An 18,963-nucleotide genomic window follows, 5' to 3' on the forward strand; every position below is an offset into this window, starting at 1 on the left:
ACCGTACCTAATGAAATGTTTCAGTTGAAATTTCGAAGTTGGTTAACCTGTGTTTAAGTTGGCTGCCTTGTACTCATGAGAGAACGCCATTGGTCAATTATACACAAATAACATCAGAATGCGTAATATCGACTTTACATATCGTTATTGACATGCATATCGATATGCATAGTCGTCTACGTTCTCGGTTTATTGTGAATCAAAAATTTTCATATTCACGTCCTCTGCTTCTCGTTTTCATTCCGGTTCTCGTTCCCGGTTTATTGTGAACCAGCCTTTAGATTCTAATTTATATTCTGGATGACCAGCTTCTGTACCTTCACATTTTACAAGAACAGTTCTTGAAGATGTTCCTCTGGCAAGAAGACGCCAAATGTACTTCCAACATGGTGGGGCGCCTGCTCACTTCTACTGCGCAGTAACAGTTTACTTGGATCAGCAATTGCCACAGCGATGGATTGGTCACAGGGGCCCTATCACCTGGCCTCCCACGTCCCCAGATTTAACTCCCTTAGATTACTGCATCTGGGGGTGGATGAAAGGCATCATGTAGCAGGTTAATGTACAAACACGCGAAGAGTTGCTTCCACGCATTCTGGATGCCGTGGAGACAATAAGGAACAAAAAATGTGTGAAGCTGCGAAATGCTACAAGTGCTGTTCACACCCGTGCGGATCGTTGCCTTGAGATTCAAGGAGGTATTTTCGAAAATGTGATTTTAATCCACTCTAAATAAAAAAGACTGATACGTAAGTGTTTTAATTATTTCTTGCATTTTTGTTAGTGAAATCCTGAAATAAAATTTTTTTCTGCCGTTTTCAAATTACCGTAACTTCGTAATTATGAATGTGATCCCTTAATTAATTTATACGTTTTTTGTTCCAAATAACCTCAAGAATCATCTCCATAAACCGGGGAAGAACTTCGTGCATCACCCTGTATATGAGTCTTACGCTTCTGCAGTAGTGTAGGAAGTAACTGGAGGCCATGTGTAGTGTTGGCGTCATGATTTTCAAAGAGTTGCTTTGTTCGAATTAAGTTGTATTAGCCATAATGACAAAACACGTGTCGCTTCATTTCTTTAACTCTATTATAAAAAAATTCTAAAGTTTTGGATCAAAGAAAATGCCATTTTAGATATGTTTAAAATTTGATAATTTATCCAGTTTATTTTGTTGTGTAATTTAGAAGTACTAGGGCCTCTGATATTTCTCGATGTGACAATTTCGTGTTTTCGGCTTCAAAGTGTGTTGAAGAAAGACTGCGAGCAGATCAGAGCTAAGTGGTTGAGGTGTCCACAAGGGGAGATGCGAACTAAAGGCTGACATTTTAACAAATTCTGTGCTTATAGGTTTACAAGGTCAGCCAATTTTCATTCTAAATTATTTTTTAGAAACGTGTAGTTATTTATGTACCCTGACTACACATAATTTCCTACCAATAACGCCCATTGTGTAATTTGTTCCCTGTGTAGATACAGAAACATTTTGCAGATAAATTCTTTAGAGCCCGGGAGAAATAGGTTAGTCTTTATATTTCAATTTATAGTGGCTATTATTGGTTATTTTCCACTGGTGTGGAGTAATAGTCAGTATGTCAAAACGTGAAAAGAACGGGTCCAGGTTCAAATCCTAGTTAAGACAAGGTACTTGGTTGAGATTTTTGCGAGGTTTTCCCTCAACCCATTAAGAGCAAATGCTGGGTAACTTTCATCACTGGACCTTGGACTCATTTCGCTCGCACTATCATCTTTATCTCATTGAGACGCTAGCAGTTGATAAAGCGTCCTAAAATAAACAACTAAAATAATTATTGCTTCTTTTTATTTTCGCTCCTATTTTCAGAAAATGCTTATTGGTCTCACAATCACTAGCGTAGGCTAGACGTAGCGTGCTAAGTACTAACTCATATATCCATTCCTGTACTTCGTAATGGCGTAGTCTACTGTTTTCTTGTTGCCTGGCGACGCTCCATTTGCGTGTAGCAGGTATTGTATTACTTTAGTTATTTGTATATAAGGCTAGTCAGTTGTTTTTCAAAAGGACTTTCTAATGCTTTTGAAGGGAGGTTCAAAGCTTTCTGTTGTATCGGAGCGAAGATTTTACTTCTGTCTCTTGAAACAGGATTCTCGAATGTGTCTGCAAATCTCCGATTCTCAGATTCTAAGTTGTTTGTAGACTCGGTAAAATTTTGACGCTTATGCATTTATGACAAAAAAAAATCCGTATATGCTACTGTATAAAGGGTGTACTCGACCTCTCACTTTATTGATAAAAAAATGTTTTCAACTCCACTTCTGTGAAGGATCAAGTAGATACAATAATATTTGTATAAACGTTTACTTTGTCATTATATAAAGTGGAAAAATTGTGATCGCCTGCTCAAAAAATCGGTAGAGATATTTTCATAGAAGTAAACAGTTTATAACAAAAAAAAAACTGTTTTCTGAATTACTCCCGTTTTTCTGTCTGTCTTTATGTAAGTCTTTTATCAATCTCTGTGTCTGTCTATAATGACATCCTAAACTGTTGGACGCATTTTCTTCATGTACATTACCTACAAGTGAATTCAATAGCGGAATAATGCATATAAAATATTATTTATATTAAATTTAATGAATGATATAAAATAGCGATTTTGTGAAAATCCTTAATAATAATGGGGAATTCCGTGGTTTGTAACACTGTCCTTAATAAGAATGGGGAATTCCGTGGTTTGTAACAATGTCCTTCATAAGAATGGGAAATTCCGTGGTTTGTAGCACTGTCCTTAATAAGAATGGGCAATTTCGTGGTTTGTAACACAGTCCTTAATAAGAATGGGGAATTCCGTGGTTTGTAACACTGTCCTTAATAAGAATGGGGAATTCCGTGGTTTGTAACACTGTCCTTAATAAGAAGCAATTCCGTGGTTTGTAACAATGTCCTTCATAAGAATGGGAAATTCCGTGGTTTGTAGCACTGTCCTTAATAAGAATGGGCAATTTCGTGTTTTGTAACACTGTCCTTAATAAGAATGGGGAATTCCGTGGTTTGTAACAATGTCCTTAATAAGAATGGGGAATTCCATGGTTTGTAACACTGTCCTTAATAAGAATGGGGAATTCCGTGGTTTGTAACACTGTCCTTAATAAGAATGGGCAATTCCGTGGTTTGTAACAATGTCCTTAATAAGAATGGGCAATTCCGTGGTTTGTAATACTGTCCTTAATAAGAATGGGGAATTCCGTGGTTTGTAACACTGTCCTTAATAAGAAGAAATTCCGTGGTTTGTAACACTGTCCTTAATAAGAATGGGCAATTCCGTGGTTTGTAACAATGTCCTTAATAAGAATGGGCAATTCCGTGGTTTGTAACAATGTCCTTAATAAGAATGGGCAATTCCGTGGTTTGTAACACTGTCCTTAATAAGAATGGGCAATTCCGTAGTTTGTAACACTGTCCTTAATAAGAAGAAATTCCGTGGTTTGTAACAATGTCCTTAATAAGAATGGGGAATTCCATGGTTTGTAACACTGTCCTTAATAAGAATGGGGAATTCCGTGGTTTGTAACACTGTCCTTAATAAGAATGGGGAATTCCGTGGTTTGTAACACTGTCCTTAATAAGAAGCAATTCCGTGGTTTGTAACAATGTCCTTAATAAGAATGGGGAATTCCATGGTTTGTAACACTGTCCTTAATAAGAATGGGGAATTCCGTGGTTTGTAACAATGTCCTTAATAAGAATGGGCAATTCCGTGGTTTGTAACACTGTCCTTAGTAAGAAGCAATTCCGTGGTTTGTAACACTGTCCTTAATAAGAATGGGCAATTCAGTGGTTTGTAACAATGTCCTTAATAAGAATGGGAAATTCCGTGGTTTGTAGCACTCTTCTTAATAAGAATGGGGAATTCCATAGTTTGTAACAATGTTCTTAATAAAAATGGGAAATTCCGTGTTTTGTAACAATGTCCTTAATAAGAACGGGGAATTCCGTGGTTTGCAACACTGTCGGGATCGTCACTTGGAACAATCATTTCTATTTTGATTATCTCTCCTCCTTCACAAGGACGCAGAGCATGTGTTGCAATGTTAAACTCTATCTAAAAATCCAGTTTCAACTGCAGACCAACTGTTGCCATTATTAAAATATCAATACATAGACCACTTCATAACTTTGAGAAGGCAATAGATCAGCTGACAATGATAGTCAAAATACAGGAGATTTTGCAGATTTTCTGGAAGACAAACTTAATGCATTTTTTGAGAGGAACTGCTCGTCAACCACTGATTCCCTCTGTCGAATTATTTGTGTCAAGAAACGTTTTAGTGACATTCAGAAACACCCTGTATATTTGAGAGTTGTGACAGAAGATTAATGCCACCGTTGCTCCGTTATAATCTGTATTGGTATCCAGTAGTGACTGGCAGATACAGAATTATTCTACTGTTGCTTTATTGCGATCTGTGCTTTGTACTGTGTTCATGAATTGGTTGTATGATTGAGAAACAATCGAATATTGCTTTGTTCTAGTCTGTGGGCTGTGAATGCAGTATTTTGTATGTTGTAAAAATAATATTTCGAACAATGTTGCATTTGTAGTCTGTATTTTGCTCCGTGTATTTGTATAGTGGTTCTAAGATAGAAAAATATGTCATTACTGCATTGTGTTCTGTTGTAATCTGTAGTTAGTCTTATATCCTGTAGTGTTTCTATGGCAACGAAAATAATTAGACAATTGAAGGTGTGATTCGAAAACTCGTTCAGTTCATGTGGGCATTTTCATGATTTATACATATATACGAGAAGTACAGGAGAAAAACAATCAAAGTCACAATTATTAAGGGTGATGTCGTCTTGTAATTCAGTATACAGGGTGTTTCCGAGGTGGTGTTACAAACTTTCAGGGATGATGGCGAAGGGCACATGTATCAATTTGAGATAAGGAACCCTGGTCAGGAAATGACACTCGAAAGTTACAAGCAAAAATAGTTGTGTGGAAATGGAATTGTAATTTGGCACCACGTGCCCTCCTTCCCTTAACTTATGGAACAGTCGTAGAAAAATGATATGGGCCGGCCGGATGTCTCCTACGTGGGTACTTGTCCCGATACAATCTGTGAGCTTGTCTACTGTTCCCATTGGCTCATCCGTATTCGAAAATCAGGTCTGCTTATTCCGCTCTCGTGTACTCCTCCATTTCACTAGGACTGATCGACTGGACACTGCAACTTGTACACATACACTGCTGTCTACAGACGTGCATATCAGGACCGACCATGTCCGTTACACATTACGCTATCTGCATTGCTTTAGTGTAGTTTCCTGTCCCCACCCCTCAGACAGCGCACTGAATGGAATACTGTAAGTAGACAACGTAAACAACGTCAGATGAATACAGTATGTGTAAGATGTACAGATAAATACACATAAATAAGGTGTACAGAGGAATAAAATTATTTCATTTCCACACAACTATTTTTGCTTGTAACTTTCGACTCGGTGATTTCCGGACCAGGGTTCCTTATCTCAAATTGATACAATGGTACCTTCGCCATCATCCCTGAAAGTTTGTAACACCACCTCGGAAACACTCTGTATTTCTGCAAAATGTATTGTTGTTCCTAATGAAAAAGTATGATAATTTTCCTTTATCAGTTTTAATGAGAAAAACACTAAAGTTTGCAGTAATATAAGTTACAGAATTAGATAATGGCATGACCCTTATGAAAACTGTCACTTTGATTGTTTTTCCTTGTACTCTTCAAATGATTTTTCGAGACCTCTATCATTATATTTTAAGCTAATTTTCTTTCAAACCAACGCCAATCCTTGCCTAAAAGTTTGTGTTATTGTGCATGTCACTTGAAAACTCACTCAGTCCGTAAACGGGTGGATAAAAAACTAGCCAAGTCCTTCCATAAAAATGGACTTAGCGCGTTTTGGGATCACACACTTTAATTGCCCCAATAGGCTATAGTAAAGTTTTTACTTGTGCTTTTCATGTGATGAGGTTCGTAAGAAATGATTTAAATGTTGTCTCTCATATTCTAAGGGGAGAGGATGGTTAAAAAATGGAGAAAAATGAATAAATTTTCAATTTATTCTTTTACGATATTCTTTGATGTAAGAATGCGTATTTATGACCTTGTGAGATATTGTGACGTCATTTTTAATCGTCTGGTGCACAGGGTTTTTAAATTACTCTGAACTTTGATTGCAATTTCCCGTAACTTTAATTTTAAAAAATAAATCCTTTAAAATACACGATCTATACACCAAATGCCGCTACTTCCACACACCCGCTTTGCTGATTGGTTGGTTTCATCCAATATTTGACGAAAATAGGACCTGTTCTATTTGAAAAAGATATGTTCAATGTTTAACCAAACCCGATTTTACTTAAAGGGTTAGGTACAGCTTACAGCAGTAAAATTTTGGAAATATTCAACATTTTTTTCCTCCATTACTGTATCTTGTACAATAATGAAAATTAATATGTGCAAAACACTATCCTTCTGCGACATGATAAACATATTTTTACGATAAAAAAAATTATTTACATTTTTTTTTTCAAAATTCAAATTTCACTGTGCAGTGATGAAGCGTTTCCCTCTTAACTTAAAAAGTATCCAACATTCTGTGATGAAATTTTTTGTGTGTATTTATGCATGTCATATCTACAATATGATGAAAATTACTTCTCTACCTTTGATAGATTATCTGATAAAAAATAAATTCATTTAAAAAAACGGTCAAATATCTAACACAAAATAAAAAATATATATTGTTTATTAATGAATGTAGTTGAAATAGCATGATATTGTGAACATGAGTTTCAGCAATAAAATAAAAGAGAGAGAACATGAAAAAGTTAACAAGTTTATGAGTTATGAGGGAAACGCTTCATCACTGCACAGTGAACTGCAAATTTTGAATTTTGAAAAAAAAAAAAAATATATATATATATATATATTTTTTAATCGTAAAAATATTTTTCTCATATAGCAGACGGAAAGTGTTTTACACATACATATTTTCATTATTGTACAAGATACAGTAATGGAGGGAAAAATGTTGAATATTTCCAAAAAAATTACTGCTGTAAGCTGTACCTAACCCTTTAAAGTTGACCGTGACCAACAGAAATGTGATATAGTTCAATCGAATTACATTTCTTGAACAATAAATTTAACTAAAAATTTAAGAATATGTATGCTAAGACTTTCCTGTGTTAAATTTCAACGTACCTCGTTTACATGTTTCGACCTATTTATGGGTCATCTTCAGAACTGGTCGTTGTTGGTCTTGGCGCCACTTGTTCTGTTTCCTGTTAGGGTGTGTTCCTGTGATATAGTGTAGAGTCAAAGAGTGTGTGTGTTTTGAAGTTGAGTTGTGTGTTGAGAATTTAGTTGGGGTGTGTTTTTGTGTGTCTGTATATTTCATATTGTTCTAGTGTGTTTAGTATCTGGCTTTTTGGTTGGATGTGTAGTATTTCCATGTCTGTGTTGATGTCTCTACACTCTACAAAAACATCTCAACACACAAACAACACAAACAAAGAAATACAACCACATAGGCGTATACAAAGTCAAATATAACACCTGCAACAACTTCTACATAGGACAGACAGGCAGATCATTTCAAACACGTTACAAAGAACACATCACAGCCATAACAAAATTACAAAACATCTCCACACATGCAAAACACATCACAAATGCTAACCACACCCACAGAGACATCAACACAGACATGGAAATACTGCACATCCAACCAAAAAGCCAGAAACTCAACACACTAGAACAATATGAAATATACAGACACACGAAAACACACCCCAACGATATTCTCAACACACAACTCAATTTCAAAACACACACTCTTTGACTCTATACTATACCATATGAACACACCCTCACAGGAAACAGAACAAGTGGCGCCAAGACCAACAACGACCAGTTCTGAAGATGACCCATAAATAGGTCGAAACATGTAAACGAGGTACGTTGAAATTTAACACAGGAAAGTCTTACCATACATATTCCGAAGTGATACAGTTTTAAAAGTTGTGTAATCAAGATCTATAAAAATTTAACCCTGAGTAACAGGCATTAGGGAAAAAAGTCACGATTTTTAACCATCCTCTCCCCTGAATGAGAGCTGGATAGTCGCTGTGCTTGAGCTCGATGCTGTAGAGAGCGCCCGTTGCAGGGCCGTGTCCACGCGCATGGTGGCTGGCATGTGGTGGTTCTTCACGCTCATCATGATCTCCTCTTACACGGCCAACCTGGCCGCCTTCCTGACGCTCAACCGCATGGACAGCTCCATCAGCAGCGCCGAGGACCTGGCCAAGCAGTACAAGATCAAGTACGGCACCATGGAGGGCGGATCCACGGCCGCCTTCTTCCAGAACTCCAACGACTCCACCTACAAGCGCATGTGGACCGTGATGTCGCAGACGAGGCCCAGCGTGTTCGTGCGCAACAACAAGGAGGGCAAGGAGCGCGTGCAGAAGGCCAAGGGGCTGTACGCCTACTTCATGGAGTCCACGGCCATCGAGTACGAGGTGGAGCGCAACTGCGACCTGCAGCAGGTGGGCGGCCTGCTGGACTCCAAGGGCTACGGCATCGGCCTGCCCCTCAGTGAGTATCATCTGGCCTTATTAAGTACGGAGCGGTCAGATTATGTTTCGGCCGGTGGAGCGCGGGAACTGACGTTACTGGCTGCTTTGTGCGATCAGTTGAGTCCCAGTGTGGACATTACTGTCTTCTTCTTAGGCTCTACATCTTCACTTGCCTTCTCTACAATTTGCATATTATGTCCTCTAATTTTTAATCTTAATTTCTTTCAGGTCGTTTATTCCATTGTTCTCCCATCTGAATTTTGATCTTCCCTGTGCTCTTGTTCCTATTGGTTTTCAATTAAATATTTTCTTGACTAATCTTTCGTCTCTAGTTCGATTAATTAAAATGTGTCTCAGTGAAACGTACAGCAGAGTTCGTATAGGTCAGTTTCTGTCAGATGCGTTTCCAATTCACTGTGGGCTAAAGCAAGGAGATGCACTATCACCTTTACTTTTTAACTTTGCTCTAGAGTATGCCATTAGGAAAGTTCAGGATAACAGAGAGGGTTTGGAATTGAACGGGTTACATCAGCTGCTTGTCTATGCGGATGACGTGAATATGTTAGGAGAAAATCCACAAACGATTAGGGAAAACACAGGAATTTTACTTGAAGCAAGTAAAGCGATCGGTTTGGAAGTAAATCCCGAAAAGACAAAGTATATGATTATGTCTCGTGACCAGAATATTGTATGAAATGGAAATATAAAAATTGGAGATTTATCTTTTCAAGACGTGGAAAAATTCAAATATCTTGGAGCAACAGTAACAAATATAAATGACACTAGGGAAGAAATTAAACACAGAATAAATATGGGAAATGCCTGTTATTATTCGGTTGAGAAGCTTTTATCATCTACTCTGCTGTCGAAAAAACTGAAAGTTAGAATTTATAAAACAGTTATATTACCGGTTGTTCTGTATGGTTGTGAAACTTGGACTCTCATTCTGAGAGAGGAACATAGATTAAGGGTGTTTGAGAATAAGGTTCTTAGGAAAATATTTAGGGCTAAGAGGGATGAAGTTACAGGAGAATGGAGAAAGTTACACAACACAGAACTGCACGCATTGCATTCTTCACCTGACATAATTAGGAACATTAAATCCAGACGTTTGAGATGGGCAGGACATGTAGCACGTATGGGCGAATCCAGAAATGCATATAAAGTGTTAGTTGGAAGCCCGGAGGGAAAAAGACCTTTGGGGAGGCCGAGACGTAGATGGGAGGATAATATTAAAATGAATTTGAGGGAGGTGGGATATGATGATAGAGATTGGATTAACCTTGCACAGGACAGAGACCAATGGCGGGCTTATGTGAGGGCGGCAATGAACCTTCGGGTTCCTTAAAAGCCATTTGTAAGTAAGTAATCTTTCGTCAAACATTCTGATTATATGACCGAACCATCTCAATCTTTGTGATTTAATCAAATTAATAATCTTTCCATTTTATCTAGTACATATAATTCATTATTTTTCCTCCTCTCCAGCTTGCATCCCTCTGGTCCACACCTGTGAAGTAACGGTTAGCGCTTCTGGTGCGAAACCAGGTGGCCCGGGTCCGATTCCCGGTCGGGAAAAGTTACCTGGTTGAGGTTTTTTCTGGGGTTTTCCCTCAACCCAATATGAGCAAATGTTGGGTAACGTTCGGTGCTGGACCCCGGACTCATTTCACCGGCATTATCACCTTAATCTCAATCAGACGCTAAATAACCTAAGATGTTGATAAAGCGTCGTAAAATAACCTACTAAAAAATCCATTCCTCTGTTTGATTGGCGCATATATTTTCCTCAATAGTTCCTTTTTAAATACTAATATTTTTTTGGTATCTGCTTCTTTAAGTACCCATGTTGCATATGTATCCTATTATGGCAATTTCCTTTCCTATAATTAGGGCCTATAGTAATAATTTACCAACTTTTGAACAGATCTAAATTTATGTACTCGGCTTTTATTTCCTAACATTATTCTTGCTTTGATTTCTTCCTCATTGCAGTTACTCATTTCATTCTTCCAAACTGCTCTGCACAAGGGCAGATCTTTTACAGCAAACCTGCACAGTGAAAGATTTTCTAAAATGTAAATAAAAAAGCACTCTGGTTTAAAGAAAAGTCTTGGATTATTTTTCTATGTATGCATAAAGAATTAAAGTTCATGTAAACACACGAACTTTTTATTTAGAGAATACCACAGTCATGGAAAAATTAATTCAAATTGAGGTAGCCATATTACCTGCAAGTACCTTACTTTGTACAATATGTCTATCTGTTCCTCACTAAGTAATGGCACAGTCTAGTATATACAGTCACGAAGCTCAATACGTAGTAAATATGCATCCATAGATAGTTGCTAACCACTAGGATCGCTGCTATCGCCTCATTACAGGCAATGCGAAATAGTACCTGCACAGTGTATTGTTCCTAGCACCCTCATAAACTCAGGCTTCGCGACTGTATATACTATACTGTGGTAATGGCATGTATTATACAACCGTTCGTTAGTGAGTGCTGCCCTTTGTCCCTGCAGACTCTCCCTACCGCACCATGGTGAGCGGCGCCGTACTCAAGCTGCAGGAGAGAGGAATCCTGGAGGAACTCAAACTGCGCTGGTGGAAGGTGCAGGATGGTCTGTCGTGCTCCGCGGTGAGTCCAACTACCAATCGTATCGGAGTGACTCTCTCTCTCTCTATCATTATCGATTGTGATAAGCCCCACGTAAGCAATTTTGGAGTTGATTCAGGTTATCTTTAGGAGTCTTAAGACCCATTCACAATGAAAATTAAACATAACCGTAACATGAACACAAAAGTTTGCGCCCAGGCTACCAAATGGGATCATTCACAATGATTCACATAAACACTGACATTAACATTGCCGTTAGACGTTAACATGAAAGTTTTCGAACACCAAACTTTCGTGCTTATGCAAATACCTTACTATAATAATACCGGACAGCTAGCAGTTTTGCGTGCGAACGACGATGGTGCTGCTACCTACCTGCCAGTGTGGAGATACTCGCGAAACAAGCTGTAATCAACTGCAATGCATATTGTTGCTGGGCTAGTTAATAGTTTTATTAATAAGTGCTGTGTTAAAATGTCAGGGTGTATGTGTGCTGTTTATAATTGTGACAATTGCAGCATTACAAATTGCTCCAAATCGTACTTTCGATTTCCGACAGTTCATAAAACGTGAGTCAACAACATTCTTTAGTAGGCCTAATTCCTTCGTCTTTGTGTTGATAGAAAATACAAATTAGTTTTTTTATTTAGGCCTAATAAATGAATGCAAGTTAAAATGTATAGGAAATTTTAAGGTTTTATCAAATTAAGTTTTATTGTTGTCCACATGCCTTTACTAATAAAATTATTACAAGCACCAGATTACTATCAATTTTGTCTTTGCAGTTGTCAGCAATGCGTATATAAAACATTACTGTAAATTCATTCCTAATATCAGATTGATTTTGTCTCACTAAACCAAAGGAAAAATATGTAACAATTAATTACGGAAAGTAATATGAAGTATGCAATATTTGTCATAATATGCAGCTTTGATATAAGATAATAATTTTACATTAAATATTATTCAACATTTCTTAAGTGTTTCATATATAATTCCACATTAGTAACTCACGTTTTAAACAATAGTCCGAATCTCGCTATGTTAATATTTGTATATATGTGGACGTAATTCCATCCCTCTACGCTAGATGTCAGGTCCGCGATATTTCGCACTCACGCCAATGCTGCTAGTATACAGCTGTCCGGTATTATTATAGTAAGGTATTTGGTCTACATCTTTAAGACTCGATTGTAGGGCTATGTGAAGGAGTTTAAAATTGAATGCATGGATCTGCATGTAACATTGTAACATTTCTTACAAACAAAATCTCTCTTCCCTGATACTTCAAGATAGATGTTGCAATTTTCGTAACATTTTATTCGTTAGGCATTCGAACATAAATGTTTAACGGTAAAATGCACAATTGAAATTATTAACACCAATTAACGCCTAGTTATTTTCAGTTACCTAACCTAAATCTTATAAAATATTATCAAAGCATCAATGTAAGTTGGCAACAAGCCAAGGCCTGTTAATTTAATACACGTGGCCAATTACGTGAAATACGAGTTTCAATTGTTTAATAATAGGTTCCTAATGACAATGTTAAATTCCTGCTTACCTTTATTACATTTCATGTGCACTATCACTCCCGGGTAATTTGGCTTGCTGAAAATGAGGAAAATCTGTTATAATATTATACTCAGACAAACGACATGATAGAAACCACTCTTCTCTGCCAGAGATTTAAAAAGTTTCTGAACTTGTGAAAGTCTAGAAAACTCATTCTTTGCAGTGACACGATACTTCCTTTTCGTAAAAAAAAAATGAATAAAGATAAATGGGCACAGACAGAGCCTTCTTCAGTTACAAGCCGGAACCATATGTCGGCAACAATGTAATTAACTGTCAACCGGAGGCCTACTATCCAAAACACGTGTTTTTGCTAATGCCGATTTTCAATGTAAATTAATGTTACAATGTAAGTGTGTGTCGATGGAATTATGTTCGCGGTCGTACCAAACGTTGATTGTTGATGTATTATAAACTAAGTGCGTGTTGGCGATAAAAACAAGACAATAAATGAATGGCTGCAGTCTTTGGCAATTTTTACGGTTATTATTAATGACAAAATGATTGAACAATTCTTCTAAATATTAAATATTGTATAAACTACATTTTATAGTCTTACTTGTGGTTTGTTGTGTATCAGAATTCTAGTCAAATTGTTGGGTCTCGCCTGCTATATCAATAAAGTTACGCCGTTGGTTTTCAAGTTCATTGTAAACAGCTGTTTTGTGATCCCATAAATGTTGCAGTTTTTTTGAAGTTTCGGATTGTCGCTATACGTCAGAACTGTCTATATTTGTAGATGCATACACTCACTTTGTTGGTTTTCAAGGTTTGTTTATTAATATTATTTCTTTCGCAATAATTAGTTATAAACATGTTTCTTTTCACTTCGTATTTACAGCATTTAAAGTTCACTGAGTTTACGCTAATTGGCACATACTTAATAGATAATGATGTGTTTTGTTACGTATTATGTTGAAGATATGTTTCTGCATTTTTTCATAGATCTTTCTACTTGGCCTAGGTCTATTTAAAATTATATTTTAGAAAATTTGTAACAAATAATTTAGGATAACAGTATTGTCACGGTGAATGGTGACGTTCAAACTAAAACTGACTTCCTGGGCATCTGAAATATTTATAGAAAAGCACGACAGATAGTCACATGAAATTAAAATGCATATGATATCCTAGACCTTTCACGTCAGGGGTGAAACAACATAAAGCGGCAAAACATTGTTAATTTACTACCCACATAATGGTTAATTGATTGGACTAGGGTACTGCGAAAGTACGTCATTATTTTATTTATTTTTGGTACAAGTAACATTTCTTTAAGTATTTATTTAGTTTGCCTTGTACCATCAGTAAAAAACACGTATGCTTTTAATTTTTAAAGTTATAAGTGGCTGTATGCAAGTACTTACGCGGTATTCTGAAACTCAAATAAAATACCATTTCGCATTCCGTAATAAATTACGTACATCAATGCACTGAATCTTGATCATATGCACTTAGTTTCGTATCAATCAATGTCGAAAATGTACATGTGACAACGAAATCAAAGCACTAAAACGTCAAACGTCATGCCTTTATTTCGCCTCCGTCCGCCTCCACTCAGCGTTGCCAAACCTACCCATGCTCCGGTTTGTACCTGAAGATGGCTCTGTCGTGCGTTACATGTCGCCCCAAGCTTCTAGATTGGATATAACAGCCGTAAATGGAGAGTCTTGTGTTTTGTTTGAAGGTCACAAGAAGAGATGAAAAGAGTGTAAACAAATCAGAACTTTTACTGATATCAACAATCAAACAATAGCACGTAAATATAAGAACGAAGAAGGACCTTGCGCTTGTCTAAAAAAACAAGAAGCAGTGGAAGACCAACTCTTAGGGGACACAAGCAACATGTATTGGAATTGAACATGACGGGTGACATATTGATTATGATGATGATGATGATGATGATGATGATGAGTAGTGCTAGGATTTTGATGAAATTGCATCTTTTTTCTAGTAAGCCAGAAACATAGCTGCTTTAGTATTTATTAGTATTTATTTATTTAACCTGGTAGAGATAAGGCCGTGAGGCCTTCTCTGCCCCTCTACCAGGAGATTACAACTATAATATGAACAATAACATTACAATTAACATTAAATTTGCAATTGCAATTACAAATAAAATTAAAGTGCGACAAGATTACCTGATTAATGAAAGCTAGACATTTTATCATAGAAGTTAATAACAAAGAATATTTTTGTATTTACTGAATTACAAATTAAACCTAGAATAACAAAAATCTATAGTGATGAAATTACCGGATATTGAAATATTTTGTGATAGATTAAGAGAACTATTTACAAGAAACCATGTCTGAACGAGTCTCAATTACTGACCAAGTGCCTGTTATATGTTATGTTATAAACTGAGTGTTTTAAGACATATTTGTTAGGGCCTTTTTTTTGCATTTTTTGCCTGTTTCAACTCATAAGAGCATCTTTTGTTTTATTCGGTCATTTTTTAGGCATTTTCATTTGATTTTGGCCATAAATCCCCATTATTAATGTAAAATAATGTTTATTTCCTTTGATATTTTCTTTACATATTTTGTCCATTAATGCCCATTATTTTGTATGATATTTTAATCGTTTTTCTACACAAATATTGCCATTTTAACGTAGTACACCCCACATAATGGATCAGTCCAACCACCCCTTCAATATAGACTCCTCTTTACCTGCCAATTCCGGATAAGAGTGGCCTTGTGGTAGACTACATGGAAACTAAAAGTAAAGTAAATCCATGGCGCTACAGCCCATGAAGGGCCAAGACCGACTAGCCGACTGCTGACCTCACGTCCACATGCCGGCGCAGAGGTGAACGATCATACATTGAAACTACATCAGATAAAATAATTAATTAAAGTGTACTACTTAGAAAAAATTATGTAACATTTAATTTAATTACTAGTCTAAATACATATTAAGCAGTACAAAACCTCTTTTCCTACTAAGGCAATTATGTAAGATCAATTTTTAGGGCATTTTAAGGGCGTTTTTGACAGATTTTTAGGTCGTAAATGCATTGTTTTTAGGACATTTTTTCATGATTTATAGGTCATCAAAATCTAGCCCTAATGATGATGATGATGATGATGGTTTTGTTTGTCGTCAGCTGGAGGCGGAGTCTGCCAAGGCGGACAGCAACGAGCTGGGCATGGACAACGTGGGCGGCGTGTTCGTGGTGCTGATTGCCGGCACGCTGGCCGCCTTCCTCATGTCCATCCTGGAGCTGCTGTGGAACTGCCGCAAGATCGCCGTCGAGGAGAAGGTCGAGCAAAGAGCTTACATTTTAAAGATATGTTGTTGTTACAACACCAAGTTCACAGTCTCTGTTTCTTCAGAGATATCAATTTCAGGACCCATGTCTATTACACATTTTTTCTTGTATTTATTACAATTACTACCGCGATTCAAAATATTGGACTCTTTTTTCTTTAACACCCTGTATATGTATTGGCCTATACATCTGTATCTGAGAGGATTTTCTGTTCCACCAATAATACAACTTCTTATCTCATCGCGATTTTACGCTTAAGGTAAGGATTGATAGCTTAATATTGATTTTGACTAATTCTAATAGAGGAAAGGTTACACAGTTGGTATGCAGTTAATTTATGATACTTGTGGTCGTCATAATGTTTTCTGCACATTGATTTTTAAGTAATTTCTGCAGACATACAGGGAATAACTCTGCCAACTGTCAGCAGGATAATACCACAGTCTAGTATATACAGTCACGAAGCTCAATACGTAGGGAATATGCATCCATAGATAGTTGCTAACCACTAGGATCGCCACTATCGCCTCATCACAGACAATGTGAAATAGTACCGGCACAGTCTAGTGTTCCTAGTACCCTCACAACTCAAGCTTCGTGACTGTATATACTAGAGTATGATAATACAGGGACATCAGTTTATTTTTACCAACATTTTTAACATTAACCTGGCTATGCTCGGAAACACTGTTGCCCCCTTCCATTACAGGAGTTTGATGTTGCTAGTGCAATATGTAAACAAATCATTTTACTAGTTATAGGAGGAGAGAAAAGTAGTGTGTCCATTTATGTTGTAGGGAAATACGATATTACGATTTTCAGTTTGATCATCACTTTTACGAAATTTATAAAAATACAGTAGAGTAGTAACATTTTTTTTTTCAAAAACTCAAATTTTCAGGCGGCTATGTTCGTTATGTAATGTCTACTTTATTTAGCATATTAATTATTGTTGTTAACATACAATATAGAGAGTGCATTTAAATTGAGGGGCTCATAAGTAAAGGGCTGTAAGTGCACTTAAGTTACTTTTGAGAAAATGGGGTTTAAATATTTAAGCTTTCGTAAAATCGGTGAAATCTTTTATTTAAATTTTAATGTGTGATGAGATTAAAATATCCCTTTGCCACTAAAATTTTAGATACTTAAGTTTACACTGCATCCACTTAACTCATGTTATTACAAATGTCACTAGCATTCCTTTGCTTCTAGCCACCTCAATTCAAAATAAGCCAATCTGAATTTTTAAACAAGTTGCTGAAAATGGTTGCCGTTCATTACAATGCAGGCTTCAATTCCTTACGCATATTATTAAAAACATTTTGAAGCATATTCTCTGAAATTGAATTTATCGTTTCTTGAATATAATTTTTTAGTACGATATTATTAATATACGTTCTTTCTTCTATAGAAAACGCAACCATATTTCTGAAACACACTATACACTGCAGTGTTTACTTCACTGCTTGAAGACTTCGAATGCAACAGCGGCCGTAAGTTTGTGTGTCTGACGGGAGCAAGGACATTAGTGAAGGGGTGGGAGTGAAGTACATTCAGAAATGCAAGTACAATAAAAATGCAATTAAAAATAAAATGATGTCCCTGTACGTCTCTTTCATAGTCTGTCATTGGGGACATCTTCTTATCTTCCATATCTGCACAATAAAGTTATTTTACAGCAAGAACGGCTAACAATTGCTTAACATGTACCGATGTTCAATTGTTTCATTGATTTGAGACTCAAAAGATGGCTTTGATTGTGGCAATGTCTACTCTATTTCAACTGTCTATTAATTTAATTCGTTTAGAAGGCAGTGATTGTGATTGCCAACATTAGAACAAGATCGTCAAATCTCGACTTACCAAAGTCAAAGTCAAAGTCTCAGAAGTATTGTCTATGAATAGGACTTTTAACAAAGTTAAACTTTACTATGAAAGTCGACTTTGGGAAGTCTTCATCCAAAGTCTCGTTTATGAATACAGCTCTTAAACAACAAAACTAAAATTCTTTCAATAATTTATTATCATAATACACTACTCTCTTAAACTGATTTAGTATATTGGGAAGAATTAAAATCAATGGCTTTCCCAAAACACGCTACGAAATGTTTCATATAAAACAATTTTTATCTCGAAAAGGAGGAAAAACAAACAAAATAGTATTAAACTTTTTTGTTTGAAATATCTCAAAGAATAACCTCCTGAAATTAAAGACATTACTTATGGTTCACAATGTATATCTATGTCCATATTCAACTATTTTTACTGCTATGTGTATCTATATTCTATTCAATTCTTTCGTCTTTCATTCATATTTCATTTTCAACTGTTGCTGTGTCTTCAGATTTCGCCGTGTGAGGCGCTGACGTCGGAGCTCAAGTTTGCTGTCAACTGCGCAAACGCCAACAAGCCGGTGAGGAAGCGGGAGGAGGAGGAGGACGAGGAGGACGAGGAGGTGGACACGATGCCCGCGGGCGTCACGGCGGGCTCCTTCGCTCGCCTCGGCTTCGACAAGTTCAAAGAGAAGGACTAGCAGCCCTCTGTAGCACATTTTATGTACTCTACTGTACTGTACCTATTTTTGAAAATAATTATTGCAGTTGCTTAGTTGTTTATAAACAAGCATCACTGATTTACTAACAATACTCTTCTCCACACCGCTCTGGGCTCATTCATTAGTGGCGCCTTCCCTCTGTTTTGAGATCAACAGTCTGCTGTCCGTTTTTCTGTGGAATGTTTTACAATAATTACATTATCTGGCATTACCACTCATATTTTCGCCAATTGTTCCCTTTTCCTTATTTATTATGTTCTTGTAACTCTTAAGGCTCATTCACAATGAAAATTAAACAAAACGTAAGCGTTAACTTGACGTTACAGTAAA

The 18,963-nt window shown here is 36.7% G+C and overlaps 1 protein-coding gene across 3 annotated transcripts in view; it reads left to right on the plus strand.

Moving 5' to 3' along the window:
• LOC138698682 (glutamate receptor ionotropic, kainate 2-like) overlaps nucleotides 1-18,701 on the plus strand; it is a 69,410-nt gene extending 50,709 nt beyond the window's left edge. For all 3 annotated transcript variants that reach the window (XM_069824852.1, XM_069824854.1, XM_069824853.1), the window contains 4 exons: nucleotides 8,196-8,626; nucleotides 11,133-11,248; nucleotides 15,915-16,070; nucleotides 18,424-18,701. In XM_069824852.1, coding sequence (XP_069680953.1) covers nucleotides 8,196-8,626; nucleotides 11,133-11,248; nucleotides 15,915-16,070; nucleotides 18,424-18,612 — 892 coding nt within the window. In that variant the 3' untranslated portion in view covers nucleotides 18,613-18,701. The remainder of the gene's footprint in view (nucleotides 1-8,195; nucleotides 8,627-11,132; nucleotides 11,249-15,914; nucleotides 16,071-18,423) is intronic.
• Nucleotides 18,702-18,963: the final 262 nt, after the last annotated feature.

The sequence above is a fragment of the Periplaneta americana genome, chromosome 4, assembly GCF_040183065.1.
Source record: "Periplaneta americana isolate PAMFEO1 chromosome 4, P.americana_PAMFEO1_priV1, whole genome shotgun sequence".
Taxonomy (NCBI): Eukaryota; Metazoa; Arthropoda; class Insecta; order Blattodea; family Blattidae; genus Periplaneta; species Periplaneta americana.